The 16,882-nt window shown below is 41.5% G+C and overlaps 1 protein-coding gene across 18 annotated transcripts in view; it reads right to left on the bottom strand.

Annotated features, from left to right (window-relative positions):
- The window catches only part of nedd4l (NEDD4 like E3 ubiquitin protein ligase), a 418,746-nt gene that overhangs the window by 94,739 nt on the left and 307,125 nt on the right, over positions 1-16,882 (bottom strand). For 17 of the 18 annotated variants that reach the window (XM_073064158.1, XM_073064157.1, XM_073064163.1 and 14 more), the window contains one exon: positions 12,652-12,812. In XM_073064158.1, the coding sequence (XP_072920259.1) occupies positions 12,652-12,812 (161 nt within the window). Of the gene's footprint in view, positions 1-12,651; positions 12,813-13,561; positions 13,667-16,882 lie in introns of those variants that run through there. The other variant, XM_073064162.1, reaches the window with a different exon arrangement.

Genomic DNA, 16,882 nt, shown 5'->3' with positions numbered 1-16,882 from the left:
CTGTCCTAGGTTGTGAGAATGTTTTTCCCTATACATCTGTAGAAATCTGAGAAACCTTCTGGTGACATTCCAAAGCTCCTCAAACTCCTAGTGAAACATAGGTGCTGGCGTGCTTTCTTTGTGATTGTAACAATATGTTGGGCTGAGGATCATTCAGAGATTGAGCATTTACAGTTAAATGTGGATACACGTAGTTACTCTGGGGATTCTTCATTTTTCCAGTTTTTGCTGCATTCTGATTTCAGTGTATATTCAGCAATAACCTGAAAGCACCATAGAGTAACAAAAGGAGGCCTTTTAATTCAAGTTTAATTGTCCTTCAACCATATATGAATACTCATGAACAGAGCCAAACAAGATAACATTGCTATTTTTTTTACAAAATATCTTTATTACAAATTCAGTGCTAGAACACACACACACACACACACACACACACACACACACACACACACACACACACACACACACACACACACACACACACACACACACACACACACACACACACACACACACACACACACACACACACACACACACACACTCACTCCCCGTTTCCCGAACGTTCGCTTTACAACAGCTCGCTGTTACCGAAGACCTACATTAGTACCTGTTTTCGCTAACCAAAGAGGATTTCCGCTTTCACAAAAAAAAGACGCCCACTTTATACGTGTGCTTACCCCGAGGAAGACCACAATGACAGTGAAGCCTTGTGCGGGCAGTTGTTTGCGCATGCGTGTACATGCTGATTTATTTTCTCCAAATCGATTTTGGCTCGCTGGCTTCCCGATTTTGATAAGATATATACAATATTTCTACTTTATATATGCTGTATATTTATCATATCATCCTGCTTTTACTATATGTTTGTGTTATGTTAGATTTTATGTGTTATTTGGTATGATTTGGTAGGTTATTGTTTGGGTCTTGGAACGCTCAGAAATTTTTCCCATATAAATGACTGGTAATTGCCTCCTCGCTTTACATTTCGGCTTACAAACAGTCTCATAGGAATGCTCTACTTTCGGATAGCGGGGGAAACCTGTATGTGTATGTGTATGTAAAACACAGTACCAACAGTCACAAACAGCACAAAGTACCCATAGCAGGTGTAAGATAGAAAGATGCAGCCATCAATAAAAGAGTCCAAATTCAAACCATCCAACACCACCAAAATCTGCAGAAGACTACAGCAGTTTGCCTTGTGCCCAGCAAACACTGGGGGGGTGGGGGGTGCACTGATTTCAGCCTGGATGCCGCACCACACCCCCCCACCCGAGGGAACAGACCAGTTCGCACTCCTCTCTCCCGGCAGCGGTAAACAGGCGACACCACAGCTTGAGGCCTACTCCTCGCACATACAGGATAGTAACCACATATAGCATAACAGCAATACAATCACGCAAAATATCTATGTACACAGCCCAGACCCTGAGTCCACTGTTCTGTCGAGCGAACGCAGCCCGGATGCTGCATCCGGGTGTAGCGCATCTTCTCCAATGCCTCTCTCCCAGCGGCTGTAAGCAGGTGACACAGTGGCTTGTCCAACTGAATGCTCCAAAACCTGCAGGCAGCCCTTCTGCCGAGAGAACAATGGAGGTGGAGAAGCACTGACTGCAGCCTGGATGCGTGCCACACTGCCCGTGGTGGAGCTCGCCAGCTTTGACACCTTTCTCCTGACAGCTGTAAATGGGCGACATTGTGGCTTGAGGTCTAGTCCTTGCTACAACCGAGGTCATAGAGCTCCTCCTCCATCTGCTCCTGCTCACAGTGAATCAGTGAGTCAAACTTGCAGGATTCCTCGTTAACAATATTCTAAAGGGTCTTGCAATCACAAGAAAAATGACTTAAGATGGCCATTCGCTAATAGACTGTAAGCCTTCTTCAACTTGGACAACATCACGATAAAAAAAACTCCTTCATACCATATATTCTGGAGTATAAGCCGACTCGGAGTATAAGCCAACCCTCCATTTTCAAGGTTAAAAAAGTGACTTTTTCATGTTACCTTTGTATAAGCCGGCCCCTTCTGTAGAGGTTTTTGATCTAACCAAAAAAGATCACAAGTTCTCACATGCCGGCACTCAGCTTTGCCAGATCTGGAATCTGGAAATTTTGTGAACCAATACCTGCTAAGAAAACAGGCCTACACTTTGTAGAGTGTTATAAACGAATTGTTAATAAATAAATCAGGGAATCAAATTTTGGATTAGGTTTCCAAAGGAAAAGAATCCTCTGAAATGTAACCCCCGTGAAACCATCGTAATCTCATTAAAACATAACACGGGATAGCGGGATCAGTACGTGTACTCAGTATTGAGTTTGTGACCACCATGTACAAAAGATTAAAACAAGTGCGATATGATGCTGGCTTCAAGCTGAAGGTTGTTGATTTTGCTAAAGGAACGAATAATTCTGCAGCTGCTAAGAAGTTTAGTGTAAATGAGAAACAAGTGAGAGAGTGGAGAAAGGCAGAGGATGCACTGAGGGAAATGCCAAAGACAAAATGTGCAAACTGCAGGAAAACATACCAGTGGCCAGAACTGGAAGAAAAAGTTTTAGAGTGGGTGAATCACCAGCGATCGTCAGGATACATTGTTACCAGAGAAATGTTACGAGTTCAGGCGTTGATACGGGCCGAGAAACACCGTGAGGTCAGAGAAAATTTCAAAACTATGTGAAATTGATGCACCCGATTGATGAATAGACATGATCTTGTGTTGAGACTAAAAACAAAGATTGCTCAGAAAATTCCCGCAGAGTGTTGTTGATTACGTTCAAGAATGCTGCTGGATGGATGAAGCAGGTTACTTAAGTAGGTTCAGAGGTGTGGTGTTGACATCCTTAAGGTTTCAGGAAGGAAAAGTCGCTACTTGTCTGGGACATTTTCAAAGCGCATTTGTCAGGTGAGACAAAAGCAGCATTGAAGGCTGAAAATATGGACATTTCAGTCATCCCCGGTGGTTTGATGTCTGTGCTCTGACCACTAGATGTCAGCTTAAACAAACCATTCAAAGAATTCATGTGTCGACAGTGGAACGGATTTGACTCAAAAACAACCAATAAATACGACCTGTCTTTCGTGTATTCGTTTTTCCAAAGTTGGCACCCTCTGTATAAGCCGACCCCCTGATTTTAGGACCAAAATTTGGGGCTAAGTTCTCAGCTTATCCACCAGAATTTACGGTATTCTCTGCAAGCGAGCAACTCACTGATGGGGTAGACTTACAGTATTCTAGATCCTTAACATTCAGCAGAGTCTTGTGATAATTAAAAATATGTTCAAATATGACAGAGCACCTTTTGTAAACCCTGTAGAAGCCACTGCGACCAAATACATTGCCATCTTACCAGAAGTTTATTGGGTGCACCTCAGTGCCATGTAAGAGCTCGTCCTGCCTATCCCAAAGTCCCATCCTCTCTTCTAAACCCTGTAAACTCTCTACTTTCAGATTGAATCTGCCTTCACCAGCAGCCAAGCAGTGCATCCAGGCTCTTAACACTGACACGGTACAGAAAAAAGTGTTCCTGTCACTTTTACTAGCCACCTGAACAGTCCAATGACCCATGAACACTACTTTATTATCCAAAGTTCAAAAAATTTATCATCCAAGTACATTTATAAGTCATCATATACAACCCTGAGATTCCTTTTCTTGTGAGCATCTCAATAAATCCATAGAATAATAACCATAACAGAATTAATGAAAGACCTCACCAACTTAGACATTCAACCAGTATGCAAAAGAGATCAAACTGTACAAATACAAAAATAAACAATAATAATAAATAAATAAGCAATAAATATTGAGAACATGAGATGAAGAATCCTTGAAAGTGCGTCCATTGGTTGTGGGAACATTTCAGTACAGGTTTCCCCCGCTATTCGAAGGTAGAGCGTTCCTATGAAACAGTTCATAAGCCGAATGTCGTAAAGTGAAGAAGCAATTACCATTTATTTATATGGGAAAAATTTGTGAGCGTTCGCAGACCCAAAAAATAACCTACCAAATCATGTCAAATAACACACAAAACCTAAAATAACAGTAACATAGAGTAAAAGCAGGAATGATTTGATAAATACACAGCCTATATAATGTAGGGATACTTTTCTACAATTATTGCAGCGCTGTCCACCGCAGCGAAAATCTCACGCAAGCGCTCTCGGCAGTACTCGCGGCAAAAACACACGGCGCAATTGCTCCCGGCGGAAGCACTCTTTCCAATAACCTTTAAGCTATGAAGCTACCCTATAACACATAAAAATACACAGCCTTTATAAAGTAGAAATAATGTACGTCCAGTGTAGTTTCACTTACTGAATCGAGAAGACAGTGAGGACACTGATGATGGTGTGTTAGGCTGAGTCGTCGGAGGCTGGGGTGGTGGGAGGTAGAGGAGACTGGGGTGTCATCTCATCGTCGTCTGTTTCCATCAGGGCAGGCAGGTCACCTTCTTCTATGTCTGCCTGCCTCAATGTCGAAGGTCGAGTTTCGTCGTCTGCTGTGGCTGATGTGGAAGGCTTGAAAAACGACAGTATGCTTGACTGCTTAGCCTCGCGCATTTTTCTATCATACAGTTCTTTGTAAGCACTCAAACCATCCTGTAAATATGCCTTAAACCTACGTACCCTTTCAAAATTAACGTCATACTTTTCTGCAATCATTGCAGCGTTGGCAATCGCAGTGAAAATCTCACGCAATTGCTTCCCGTTCAGTTCCTGGACGACTTCACTTTCAGGCCGTTCGCTACTGCGTTCGGTTTCAATTGTTATCCTTTCCTCTTCATCTGTCAGTTCTTGGTCATGGGATGCCAAAACCTCTTCAACATCATCTTCGTCAACTTCCACAAACGCTCAGCCAAACTCACTTTGTCCTTACTTTGTTCACCACGATCGAAACGCTTAATTATGTCTAGTTTTACACTAACTGTAATGCCCTTACGCACTCCTTTAGGCTTTTCCGATACCTTGTTAACGGATGCACAAAATAAATCAACATAAAGCACAGATGCTCACATGCAATGGTTTAAGCAAAGCCAGCTAGAATGCAGTTCCGGGGGAGGAGGTTGGCTGCTTGGCGCGCGCGCGCTGCCATTTTTTATAACAGTGAAAACACCTTCTGTTAGCGAAAACAGGTAACTAATGTAGGTCTTTCGTAACAGTGAGTTGACATAAAGTGAATGTTCAAAAAACGGGGTAGACCTGTAATGGGGCAAGTTAAGTTGAGTTGCTCTCCCTATCCCCCCCCCCCCCTTCTCTATCTACCTATCTATTACAATTGCATCTTATAGTAATTTTTTATGCATTGCACTGTACTGCTGCCACCAGACAGCAAAATACATGACAATGTCAGTGACAACGTTCCCTTTAATTTTTTTTACATCTGCGTGGACCAGCCATTGTTCTGAGCAGGAATTTTTTTTACACAGCCTGAAAACTGCACAGCACTTTAAATGTTCTTTTGAAATACGCATACTATGAATATTTAGAAGGCGTTGGCCGACAGGTTATTAACAATGATCTACTGACTTCCATTCTGTGTTAATTGTTACAATTTGTAACAGTCTTCTAACTTGACACACTGACAATGTAAGTACTGAAGCTCTAAAATGTACATTTATTATTTAGTAAATGTATGGATTATATTCAGGGTATTTCACAATTATATTAACATAGATTTCAAAATTATATTAACATCATAAAAAAGAAAAGTCCAGCTGCGCAGTAACAAAGGCAACGTGTGTGGGAGCTGTTCAGTCACTGTGCAGCCACACACCTGGCCAGTTTAGAGGGAACTGATGGGTTAATAAACTAGATTCTGATTTTGACCTTAACTCTATGTCCCTTGGTTCTTGACCCCCTTTGCCAACTGAAACATCATCTCAACCTACTCTAAAAACCAGTCAAGATTTAAAATATGTCCATTAGATTCCCTCACTGCATTCCCTCCTCTCGCTTTCTAGCACAGCGAAGAACTACACCTCATCAGCATTCAATTATTTTAGCTAATTTCCTCTGCACCCTCTCCAAAGGCTTGACATTTTTACAAAGTGTTGATTAACTCTGTACAATTTAAGCAAAGCAAAACAATGCCCTAGATTCTGAGTAAAGTAGCTAATGGCACCTACTGCCACACCAGAATCACAGTCAGGTTTATTATCACTGACATGTTGTGAAATTTGCCTTCACATTCTTACAAAGTACAGAACTGGGCACAGTAATCCAGATATTGTTGCAACATTTTGATGAAGGTGCTTCGTGAGTCCCTCATTATTGTCCTCCGCATGTCACACCCTGACCAACACATCACAGCAAATTTCTAATATATGGAATGAATATGGCAAATAAAGTTGATCCTTGATAAAACCAGGATCCTATGCCCTTTTCTAAACCACCATCCCAATATGCCTGTCACTTTCAACAAATTTTCTGAATGGACATTGAACCCATGAACACTACCTCACTACCTATATTTCACTTTTTGCAATACCTATTTAATTTTACTATATAAATATATGTATGTATGCTGTAAGTTACAGTTTATTGGTTTATTGTTATTATGCATTGCATTGTACTGCTGCTGCATAACAGCAAATTTGACTACATACACTGGTGAAATTAAACCTGATTCTGATTCTGAACGTGTGCTTACACCACCAGCCTACTGCCCTTTCCACAGTATTATCGTTTCTCAATGTTTCCACTGAAGCATAACACTTAACATTTCTCAGTACTATATTTCATGTGGTATTGGTTTATTAGTGTCAAATGTCTCAAGATACAGTGAAAAGCTTGTCCTGCCTTCTATTCATGCAGATCAAATCATTACACAGTGCACTGAGGCAGTACAGGCCAAAACAATAATGCAAAATGAAGTTTAAGAGCTGCAGAGAAAGTGCAGTGCAGGTAACAATAATGAGGTAGATTGCGAGGCCACGAATCCAACTTTTGAACCAGCAGAACTATTTAATAGTCTTACTGCACTGTGGTAGAAGCTGTCCTTGAGAATCTGCTTCACAGTGAACTGTAGGGCACTGAGGAGTGTGTTAGAACACAGTGATCTAGAAGTACAGACCACATAATTCCCTGAATGGGCATCACAGGAAACTGGTGTCGTAAAGAGAGCTTTCGACACATTTATCATACCTTTCCCTTTCCTTTCCAGCTCTTTACCTTTCCTACCCACCTGGCTTCACAAATCACCATTAGGCTATCTCCTTCCCCCTCCCCTACCTTTTTATTCTGATGTTTCCCCCCTTCCTTTCCAGTTCTGTAGAAGGGTCTCAGCCCAAAATGTCGACTGTTTGTCTATTTCCATGGATGCTGCCTGACCTGCCGAGTTCCACCAGCACTTTGTGTGTGCTGTTTTTGCACACTAGCCTTCATTGAGCACAGGAGTTAGGATGTTATGTTGAAGTTGTGTAAGATATCAGTGAGGCTAAAATTGGAGTATTGTGTGCAGTTCTGATCACAAATCAAAAAGAAATATACAAATAAGATTGAAAAAGTATGGAGAAAATTTACAGATGCTGCCAGAATAAGTTAAAGGAAAGGTTGAATAGGTTAGGACTTTAAACCCAGGAGCCTCAGAGAATGAGTGAAGCTTTGATAGAAGTATACATAATTATGAGGGGTATAGATATGGTAAATGAAAGAATGTTTTTTCCATTGGGATTGGTAGGACTACAAGTTGAGATCATGGGTTAAGGGTGAAAGGTGATGAGTTTAAGGGGAACATGAGGAGAATCTTTTTCACTCAGCAGGTCATGAGAGTGTGGAATGAGCTTCCAGTGCAAGCGATGCATGTAAGTGCAATTTCAACGTTTAAAAGAAACTTGAATAGGTACATGGATGGTAGGGTTCCATAAAGCTATGGTCCAGGTGTGGGTCGATAGATCTAGAAGGAAGAATAGTTCAGCATGGACCAAGTGGCCTGTTTCTATGCTGTACTATTCTATGGCTCTATGACAAGTCTGTCAATATTTTCTTGAAACAATTATTCTCCTCACAGCGCATGGCAACTCCTAGATTTGGGTCGGCTGCACCTTTTTAAATTGTGCTCCGTATACATAATTTCAAATCATTAATATTATACAGAAAAGTATTAATCCTCCTACCAAACCCCTGTGAACCTATACTTCTCTTTGTCTAAAATACACAATGACAATCACTACTACTCTCTTTCCTACACAAAATGCTGGAGGAACAGCAAGTCAGGCAGCATCCATGTAGGCAATAAACAGATGATATTTTGGGCCTTCGTCACGATTGGAGTTCCTCCAGCACTTTCTGTGTATTTCTCTGGATTTGCAGCATCTGCAGAAACTCTTGTGCTTATACTATGTTTCCTGTTAGTTTTCCAAATGTTGTCCATGTCCAATGTTGTTGCAAAGCAACCCACCTTGATGAAAGGCCTATTATACTCATCAAGTTCCTTTTGCAAGTCCATATCAACTGCAGTTCCCTTATTGACATTCTCTACTACATCATCAAAAACACTGTCCAGTTGATGAGAAAAATTTAACAAAGCCATGGTGACTAATCAATTCAAATTTTGACTTCTGACCATTTAACTATCACTGATTATTGCTTCTGTGACCATGTCCCACCACCAAGGTTAAACTGTCAGTTCTGTAGTTGGGAATTTTCTTTTCTATCTTATACTTATTTTTCAAATCTGAAACTCTCGCCTCAACTTGACTCTCTTTCTTCCCTCACTGGACTGGAACTGAAACATCTCAACATTAAAGGCCTCCAATTGTTCAAAAACTATTCCAATTTTGATTGCCAAGCTTAGGCACCAGTTTATCTTGATCAGTTCACTGCTCATTTTCATAAAGCATCCCTCTTCATATTATTATTTTTCAAATTTCAGATTCAGATTAATTTACCACATGTACAGTACTGTACAAAAGTCTTTGGCAATAGTCTTTGGTAGTGTAGCTCAGGTGCCAAAGACTTTTCTACAGTACTATATTTGCCAATGTGGAGTGGAGAGTGAGCTTGTAAATCTAGCAAGAGCAAATGATGTTGGGAATGGTGAGGGTGATGCACTGCAGGAGGAGTGTGGGACAGGTAGTAGAGGAGTGCGAGCTGCACGATGTGGCACGGGTGCAGACACGCCCAGCCTTGAGATACCAGGCAGTCTTTTGATTCTGAACAATCGGTTTATTGATCATTACCAAATGTCTCTCTGGTGCTCCCCGCTCCCTCCCCTCTCCCGTCTCCTTTTCCCAACCATGAATTGATTCGAGAGCTTAAGGTAAAATAACCCTTAGGGGAAAGTGATCATAATATGATTGAATTCACCTTGAAATTTGAGAAGGAGAAACTAAAGTCAGATGTATCAGTATTACAGTAGCGTTAGTGGAATTGCAGAGACATGGGACAGGAGTTGGCCAGAATTGATTGGAAAAGAACACTGGCATGGATGACAACAGAGCAGCAATGACTGGAATTTCTGGAAGCAATTCAGAAGACAGAGGATATATACACCCCAAAGAGGAAGAAGCATTATAAAGGAAAGATGACACAACTGTGGCTCACAAAAGAAGTCAGAGCCAACATAAAACCCAAAGAGAAGGTATATAATAGAGCAAAGATTAGTGGAAAGTTGGAGGATTAGGAATCTTTTAAAAACCAACAGAAGACAACTAAAAAATTCATTAAGAATGTAAAAATGGAATACAAAAGCAAGCTAGCCAATAATATTAAAGAGAATACTAAAAGATTCTGCAGATACATGAAGTATAAAAGAGAGGTGAGAGTGGATATCAGACTGCTGGAAAATGATGCTGGAGAGGTAGTAATGGGAGACAAGGAAATGATGGGAAAACTGAGTAAGTTGTTTGCATCAGTCTTCACTGTGGAAGACACTAGCAGTATGGCTGAAGTTCCAGGTGTCAGGGGGCATGAACTGTGTGCTTACCATAGCTAGAGAGAAGGTTCTTGGGAAACTGAAAGGTCTGAAGGTAGATAAGTTACCTGAACCAGATGGTGAACATCCCTGAGTTCTGAAAGAGGTGGCAGAAGAGATTGTTGGAGGCATTAATAATGATCTTTCAAGAATCACAAGATTCTGGAATGATTTCAGAAGACTGGAAAATTGCAAATGTTACTCCACTCTTCAAGAAGGGAAAGAGGCAGAAGAAAGTAAATTATAGGTCAGTTAATCACACCTCAGTGGCTGGGAAGATGTTGGAGTCGATTATTAAGGATAAGGGCTCAGGGTACTTGGAGGCACATGATAAAATAAGCCGTAGTCAGCATAGTTTCCTCAAGGGAAAATCTTGCCTGACAAATCTGTTGAAATTCTTTGAAGAAGTAACAAGCAGGATAGACAAAGGAGAATCAGTTGATTCTGTGCACTTGGATTTTCAGAAGGCCTTTGACAAGGTGCCACACATGAAGCTGCTTAACAATGTATGAGCCCATGATATTACAGAAAAGATTCTAGCATGGATAAAACAGTGGCTGATTGGCTGGAGGTAATGAGTGGGAATAAAGGGAGCCTTTTCTGGTTGGCTGACGGTGTCTAGTGGTATTCCACAGGGGTCTATGTTGGGACCGATTCTTTTTAAGTTACTGTATATGTCAATGATTTGGATAATGGAATTGATTGCTTTGTTGCAAAGTTTGCAGACAATATCTAAATAGGTGGAGGGGCAGGTAGTTTTGAGGAAGTAAAGAGGCTACAATGGACTTAGAAAGATTAAGAGAATGGGCAAAGAAATGGCAGATGGAATACAGTGTTAAGAAGTGTATGGTCATGCACTTTGGTAGAAGAAATGAAAGGGTTGACTATTTTCTAAATGGAGAGAAAATACGAAAAACACTGAGGTGCAAAGGGACTTGGGAGTCCTTGTGTAGGATTCCCGAAAGGTTAATTTGCAGGTTGAGTCTGTGGTGAGGAAAGCTAGCATTCATTTCTAGAGGACTAGAATATGAAAGCAAGGATGTTATGTTGAAATTTATAAAGCACTGGTGAGAGCTCATTTGGAGTACTGTGAGCGGGTTTGGGCCCCTTATCTTAGAAACAATGTGCTGAAACTGGAGAGGGTTCGAAAGAGGTTCATAAAAATTATTCCAGTCTTGAATGACTTGCAATATGAAGAGCTCTGGCTCTGCGCTGTATTCACTGGAATTCAGAAGAATTAGGGGTGAGCTTATTGAAACATCAAATTTTGAAAGACCTTGATAGAGTGGATGTGGAAAGGATGTTTCCTACGGTGGGAGAGTCGAAGACCAGAGCACAGAATAGAGGGGCATACTTTTAGAACAGAGATGAGGAGGAATTTCTTGAACCAGAGAGTGGTGAATCTGTGGAATTATTTGCCACAGGCAGCGATGGAGGCCGAGTCTTTGTCTGTACTTAAGGCAGAGGTTGATAGATTCTTGATTGGTCAGGGCATGAAGGCAGGAGATTGGGGCTGAGAGAAAAAATGGATCAGTCATGATGAAATGGTGGAGCAGACTTGATGGGCCAAATGATCAAACTGCTTCAGACAGGATGAAGAGGTCAATACTCCCCAATGCCATTAGGCTTTACAATTCTACCGCCAGGACTTAAGAACTTTTTAAAAGCTATTATTAATGCTTTTTGAGATAGTGATTTAGATGCATATCATATTTTTTTACTGAGTTAAGTATAAGTGTATGGGACATTGGAAAAAAAAAGTTGAATTTCCCCATGGGGATGAATAAAGTATCTATCTATCTATCTATCTATCTATCTATCTAAATCTTCTGGTCTTATGACTCCATTCTCTCTGTCCCCTTCCCACTCTCAGTCCACAATAAGATAAGACAAAACTTTATTTATTCTAAAGGAAATTATTGTTGCAAGGTTCTCAGTCAGAAATATATACTTTTAAATACAAAATGTAAGCTTTGAGGTGTGAAAAATACAAAATGTGCATTAAACAGTAATGGTGCAAAATACAGATGTGCAATGAAATCATCCACTTATAAACTTGAGAACGAGGAGTTGTAGAGGCTTGTAGCCACAGGGAGAAAGGATCTCCTGTGACGTTCAGTGGGGCACCTCAATGGAATCAGTCTGTTACTAAAGGTGCTCCTCTGTTTGTCCAGTACGTCACGGAGGGGGTGACAAGGATTGTCCATAATGCTCCGTAGCTCCTGCAGCATTCTCCTCTCAGACAGAAACACCAGGGAATCCAGTTCCACCCCCAGAACAGAACCAGCCTTCTGGTTGAACTTATTGATCATCTCGGTGTCAGCTGCTCTCACCCTGCTGCCCCAGCAGACTACAGCGTAGAATAGACTGCTGGCCACCACTGAGTCGTAGAACATCTGCAGCATAGTACTGCAGATGCTGAATGACCGGAGCCTCCTCAGGAAGTACAGTCAGCTCCGTCCCTTCAGTCCAGTCCAGTTTATTGTCCAGGTGAGTTTCCCGGGATTTGTAGTCCTTTTTCACTATCAGGTTTATCATTAATCACATGTGTCACGATAGGTTTTTTTTGCAGCAGCAGTATTGTGCAATACATAAAATTACTACAGAACTGTGCAAAAGTCTTAGGCACCCTAGCTATGGAAATGTACATCGACACAAACAATGAAAAGCGTCATTTGCTTTAACAACCAGGGATGTGCATGATAAAGTACAGACCAGGAAGGCAACTTACACTAGACTTGGCCTCTGCCACTGTGTTGTCCTGTTGTTGTGATTCACATAATACGTCCGGCCCAGGTTGTCAGTCTTCTCCTCCCAGCCAGATGGCAGTGGTGGCAGTTGCTGCTCGCGCTGTGCTCCTGAATCAGTGGGATCGACCATATCCCAGGCACACTGAAAACAAGCAGGAAAAGGTTGCACACAGTTAGTACGGAGAGGCAAATTACCAAGTGCTAAGTTAATTTATAACTAACTCCACAAGGGAGAAAAGAATGAAAAGAATGGTTCTCTTGGTGAGATGAAGGGAGATGGAAGGGCCTGCGTATGACAACGGCTAGCTTTATCTGTCATATATACATCACAGTGAAATACGTCGCTTGCATTAACGGCCAACACAGACCGACAATGTGCTGGGGCAGCCTGCGATCATCGCCACACTCCTGGGGCTAACCACACTATGTTCAAAACTCACTAACCAGCAGTGTCTGGAATGTGCGAGGAACCCGGAGGACTTGGAGGAAACTCACCTGGTCACGGGGAGAATTACAAACTCCTTAGCAACAGCGGTAGGAATTGGACCCCTATCACTGGCGCTATAATAGTGCAATGCTAACTGCTAAGTTACTGTTCTGCCTTCTACCCTTAACCTGTATATCTTTAAAACGTGGGAGGAAACCAGAGCACCAGGAGGAAACCCATGCTGTCACGGGCAGGACATACAATCTCATTATAGGCAGCAGCTGAATTGAACCCGTGTCTCCGGAGCTGTAATAGCATTATGCTAACCACTAGGCTACCTTTGCCCACTCCTGTCCCTTCATGGACAATCAAGAAGAGAAATTTTAAATTATAACTAGTCTGTCTGTAACTCGGTTCCATAATACCCTTACCCTACAATCCACCAGACACAATTTTAAACTGACCAAGAAATCCGGAGTCAAGATACCAGCCTTGATTTCGTAGAACTGACAAACTGACAGCTACTCCAAGATCTCTCTGTATCAGAGTGTGAACTCGGAAGGCTGGAATTTCCAAGCCAGTAAAGGCATGTGATCTGACACTGTGTACTGTTCAGCAAGAAATGACGAATTTAGGCCTCAGGTTACCACTTGGGAGTACAAACATGAAGAAAATTTTGCTTCAGGCGCAAGGAACTCAAGAACAGTGCTTGTCTGTGAGAAATCTTATCCAAATATCCAATACTAGTGCACTTTGGGCAGGCAAAGAGCTTTGAGTAAGCATTACATCCATCTAGCAAGTGGCACATGACCTGACTGACCTTGAAACTGCACAAACAGACAATTAAACAGAACTTTGGCTGATTACTGACAATAGAATTTTATTTAAATAGAAACCTTGGAACAACAGATAACCACCTGCTCTCCCGTTCTATGGAGAGAGGGGAGGAATGGGGGCAGGGCATGTGGAGTATTCACCAAATGAAGTGATCACTCCCCTGCAAGCAAAGGGGCAAAACAGCATTGTATTTACTGAAACTAAATTATGTGGTTATGCTGAAACTTTGTTTTAAATTACTTTTGCCACAAAGGAATTATGAACACCATTCTGAAGCAGAAATACTAATTAGAGGAACAATTTAGAGCAATTAGATTTCCTTACCGTTATGATAGCCAGAAGTGATAGTGGGGATATGCTCCCAGTACCCATTAAACTCTCTCAATGGCATGTGCTTCAAACAGCCTTTGACAACCATGGTTGGCCGCTCACCAAGAAGGAAAACTCCTATCTCAAACCTCTGCTGCCTTGCGGCTGTACCCACTCATGGGGAAGGCTTCGGGAGTAAACCCCGAGGGAAAAAAGGAGCTGGAGTTCCTAAGGCAGTCCTACTTTGAGCTCAAAGTTGACCGCAACTCCTGCGACGTTGCTGGTGCCAAACTGTATCGGTCTCTGCCGTTCTTTCAGGTTCATCAGATGCGTGGAGAGGGGAACTTGCTACATGGGCAACAGCTTGCTCTTCATATTGTACTGCCCAGCTATGACTCAATATCCATGGTCAACTCTGACCGATGGAGGTCTCAGAATTAGAGCAAAAGTGCTGGAGGAACTCAGCAGTTCAGGCAGCATCTATGGCAATGAATAAACAGTCAACATTTTGAGCTGAGACTCTTCATCAGGATTGGAAAGGAAAGGGAGAAGATGTCAGAATAAGAAGGTGGGGGAGGGGAAGGAGGACATGCTTTCAGGTGATAGGTGAAGCCAGGTGGATGGGGGAGGAGGGATGAGGTGAGATGCTGGGAAGTGATAGGTGGAAAAGGTAAAGGGCTGAAAAAGAAGGAATCTGATAGGACAGGAGAGTGGACCATGGGAGAAAGGCAAGGAGGAGGGGTACCAGAGTAAGGTGATAGGCAGGTAAGGAGAAGAGAAGAGGGAAGGGGGGATAGAATGGGGAATTGAAGAAGAGGGAAGGGAATAAGGAAAAATTACTGGAAGTCGGAGGAATCGGATTTTGTGCCATCAGGTTGGAGTTCCTCTAGCAGGTTGTGTGTGCTACTCTGGATTTCCAACATCTGTAGAATCTTTTGTGTTTAACACCAATTAGAATTATTTTCAAGTAAAGTTCTCTCCTTCATTCAAATGGAAGAGAAGGAAGGGCTGGAGAGAACCGGGGAAGAACTGTTAGTTTCTCACCCATGCGGGAATGGCAGAGCAGACTTGATGGGTCGAGTGGTCTAATTCTGCTCCTATGTTTTATGGTCTTATGGACTGTGTGGCTAGACACAGCTCAAATACCATCTATAAATGTTCCAATAACACCATTGCTGCTGGTAGAATCTCAGATGGTGATGAGTAGATATACAAGAGTGAAACAGATCAGCTGGTTGAGTGGTTTTACAACCATAACCTTGCCAGTAAGACAAAGGAACTGATTGTGGGCTTTGGGAAGAGGAAGTCTGGAGAACACCCACCTCACTGAAGGGTCAGTACTGAAAAAGGTGAGCGGCTTCAAGTTCTTCGGCATCAACATCTCAGAGTATCTATCCTGGTCTCAACACATCGAGGCAATCACAAGGAAGTTATCAACTGCCCTACTTCATTAGGAATTTGAGTTGACTTAGAATGTCACAAAACCAGGTTTGTTGGTATGAGTAAGCTGACCAAAAATTTTCTTCTTATCTGATTGATGGGACTAGCTTTTAGTCACCCCATGTGATGCCCTTTCTAAGCCTTCATGTCATTTGGACGCACAATAGGGCAATGCAGAAAATTCACCCAGAGCTCTCTAAGAGTTCTCTCTGAAAGAACTGCGAGAAATCTCAATATTCTTCTTCAATCTAAAAATAACAATGCTGTCAGTTCACCATTGTCTGCAAAATCTGGCTCCTTATCTACTCTAATAGTTAATTGAGTTGGTTACTCATTTCTACATTTCTACCTCTCTGAATGTAAAAGTACTTCTTGATTTCACATGTAAATGGCCAGGCTAAATTAATTTAATTTTTCTTTACTTCTTATTGTAATTTACAATTTTTAATTATTTATAAATTGCAATGTACTACTGCTACAAAACAATAAATTTCACAACATATGTCAGTGATATTAAACCTGTGATTTTGATTCTGAAGGTCAGTTTTAAACACAAGGGAATCTGTAGATGCTGGAAATCCAGAGTAACACAACAAAATGCTGGAGGAACTCTGCAGGTCAGGCAGCATCTATGGAGAGGAATAAAGATTCAGACCTGATGAAGGGTCTCGCCATACGTCAACTCTTTACTTCTTTCCATAGACACTACCTGACCTGATGAGATCCTCTGACGTTTTTGTGTGTGTTGCTCAAGCAGAAGTTTTCTCTCATTTTCTGATACAAATATTTTCTACTTTACTTTAGCAAATAGTCAAGATTATCCAGTGCTTACTTGGTTTTGTCGCTCTATCAAAATCAGAATCAGGTTTAATATCATCATGACATTTGTTAACTTTGCAGCAGCATTACAATGCAATATATGATAATAGAGAGAAAAAACAGAATTACAGTATGAATATATATATATTAAATAGTTAAATAAGTAGTGCAAAAAAAGGAAATAAAAAGTAGTGAGGTATTGTTCATGGGTTCAATGTCCAATCAGAAATCAGATGGTAGAGGGGAAGAAGCTGTACCTGAATCTTTGAGTGTGTACCTTCAGGATTCTGTATCTCCTTCCTGATGGTAGTGTTTGCTAATAATTATTATTGCAATGTTAGCACAGCAAAGTTAAGTAATTACCTCACAATTGCCTCAAT

The sequence above is a fragment of the Hemitrygon akajei genome, chromosome 13 (assembly GCF_048418815.1).
Source record: "Hemitrygon akajei chromosome 13, sHemAka1.3, whole genome shotgun sequence".
NCBI lineage: Eukaryota > Metazoa > Chordata > Chondrichthyes > Myliobatiformes > Dasyatidae > Hemitrygon > Hemitrygon akajei.
Note: the sequence above shows the minus strand (reverse complement) of the source record. Positions and strands in the feature narration are given on the sequence as shown.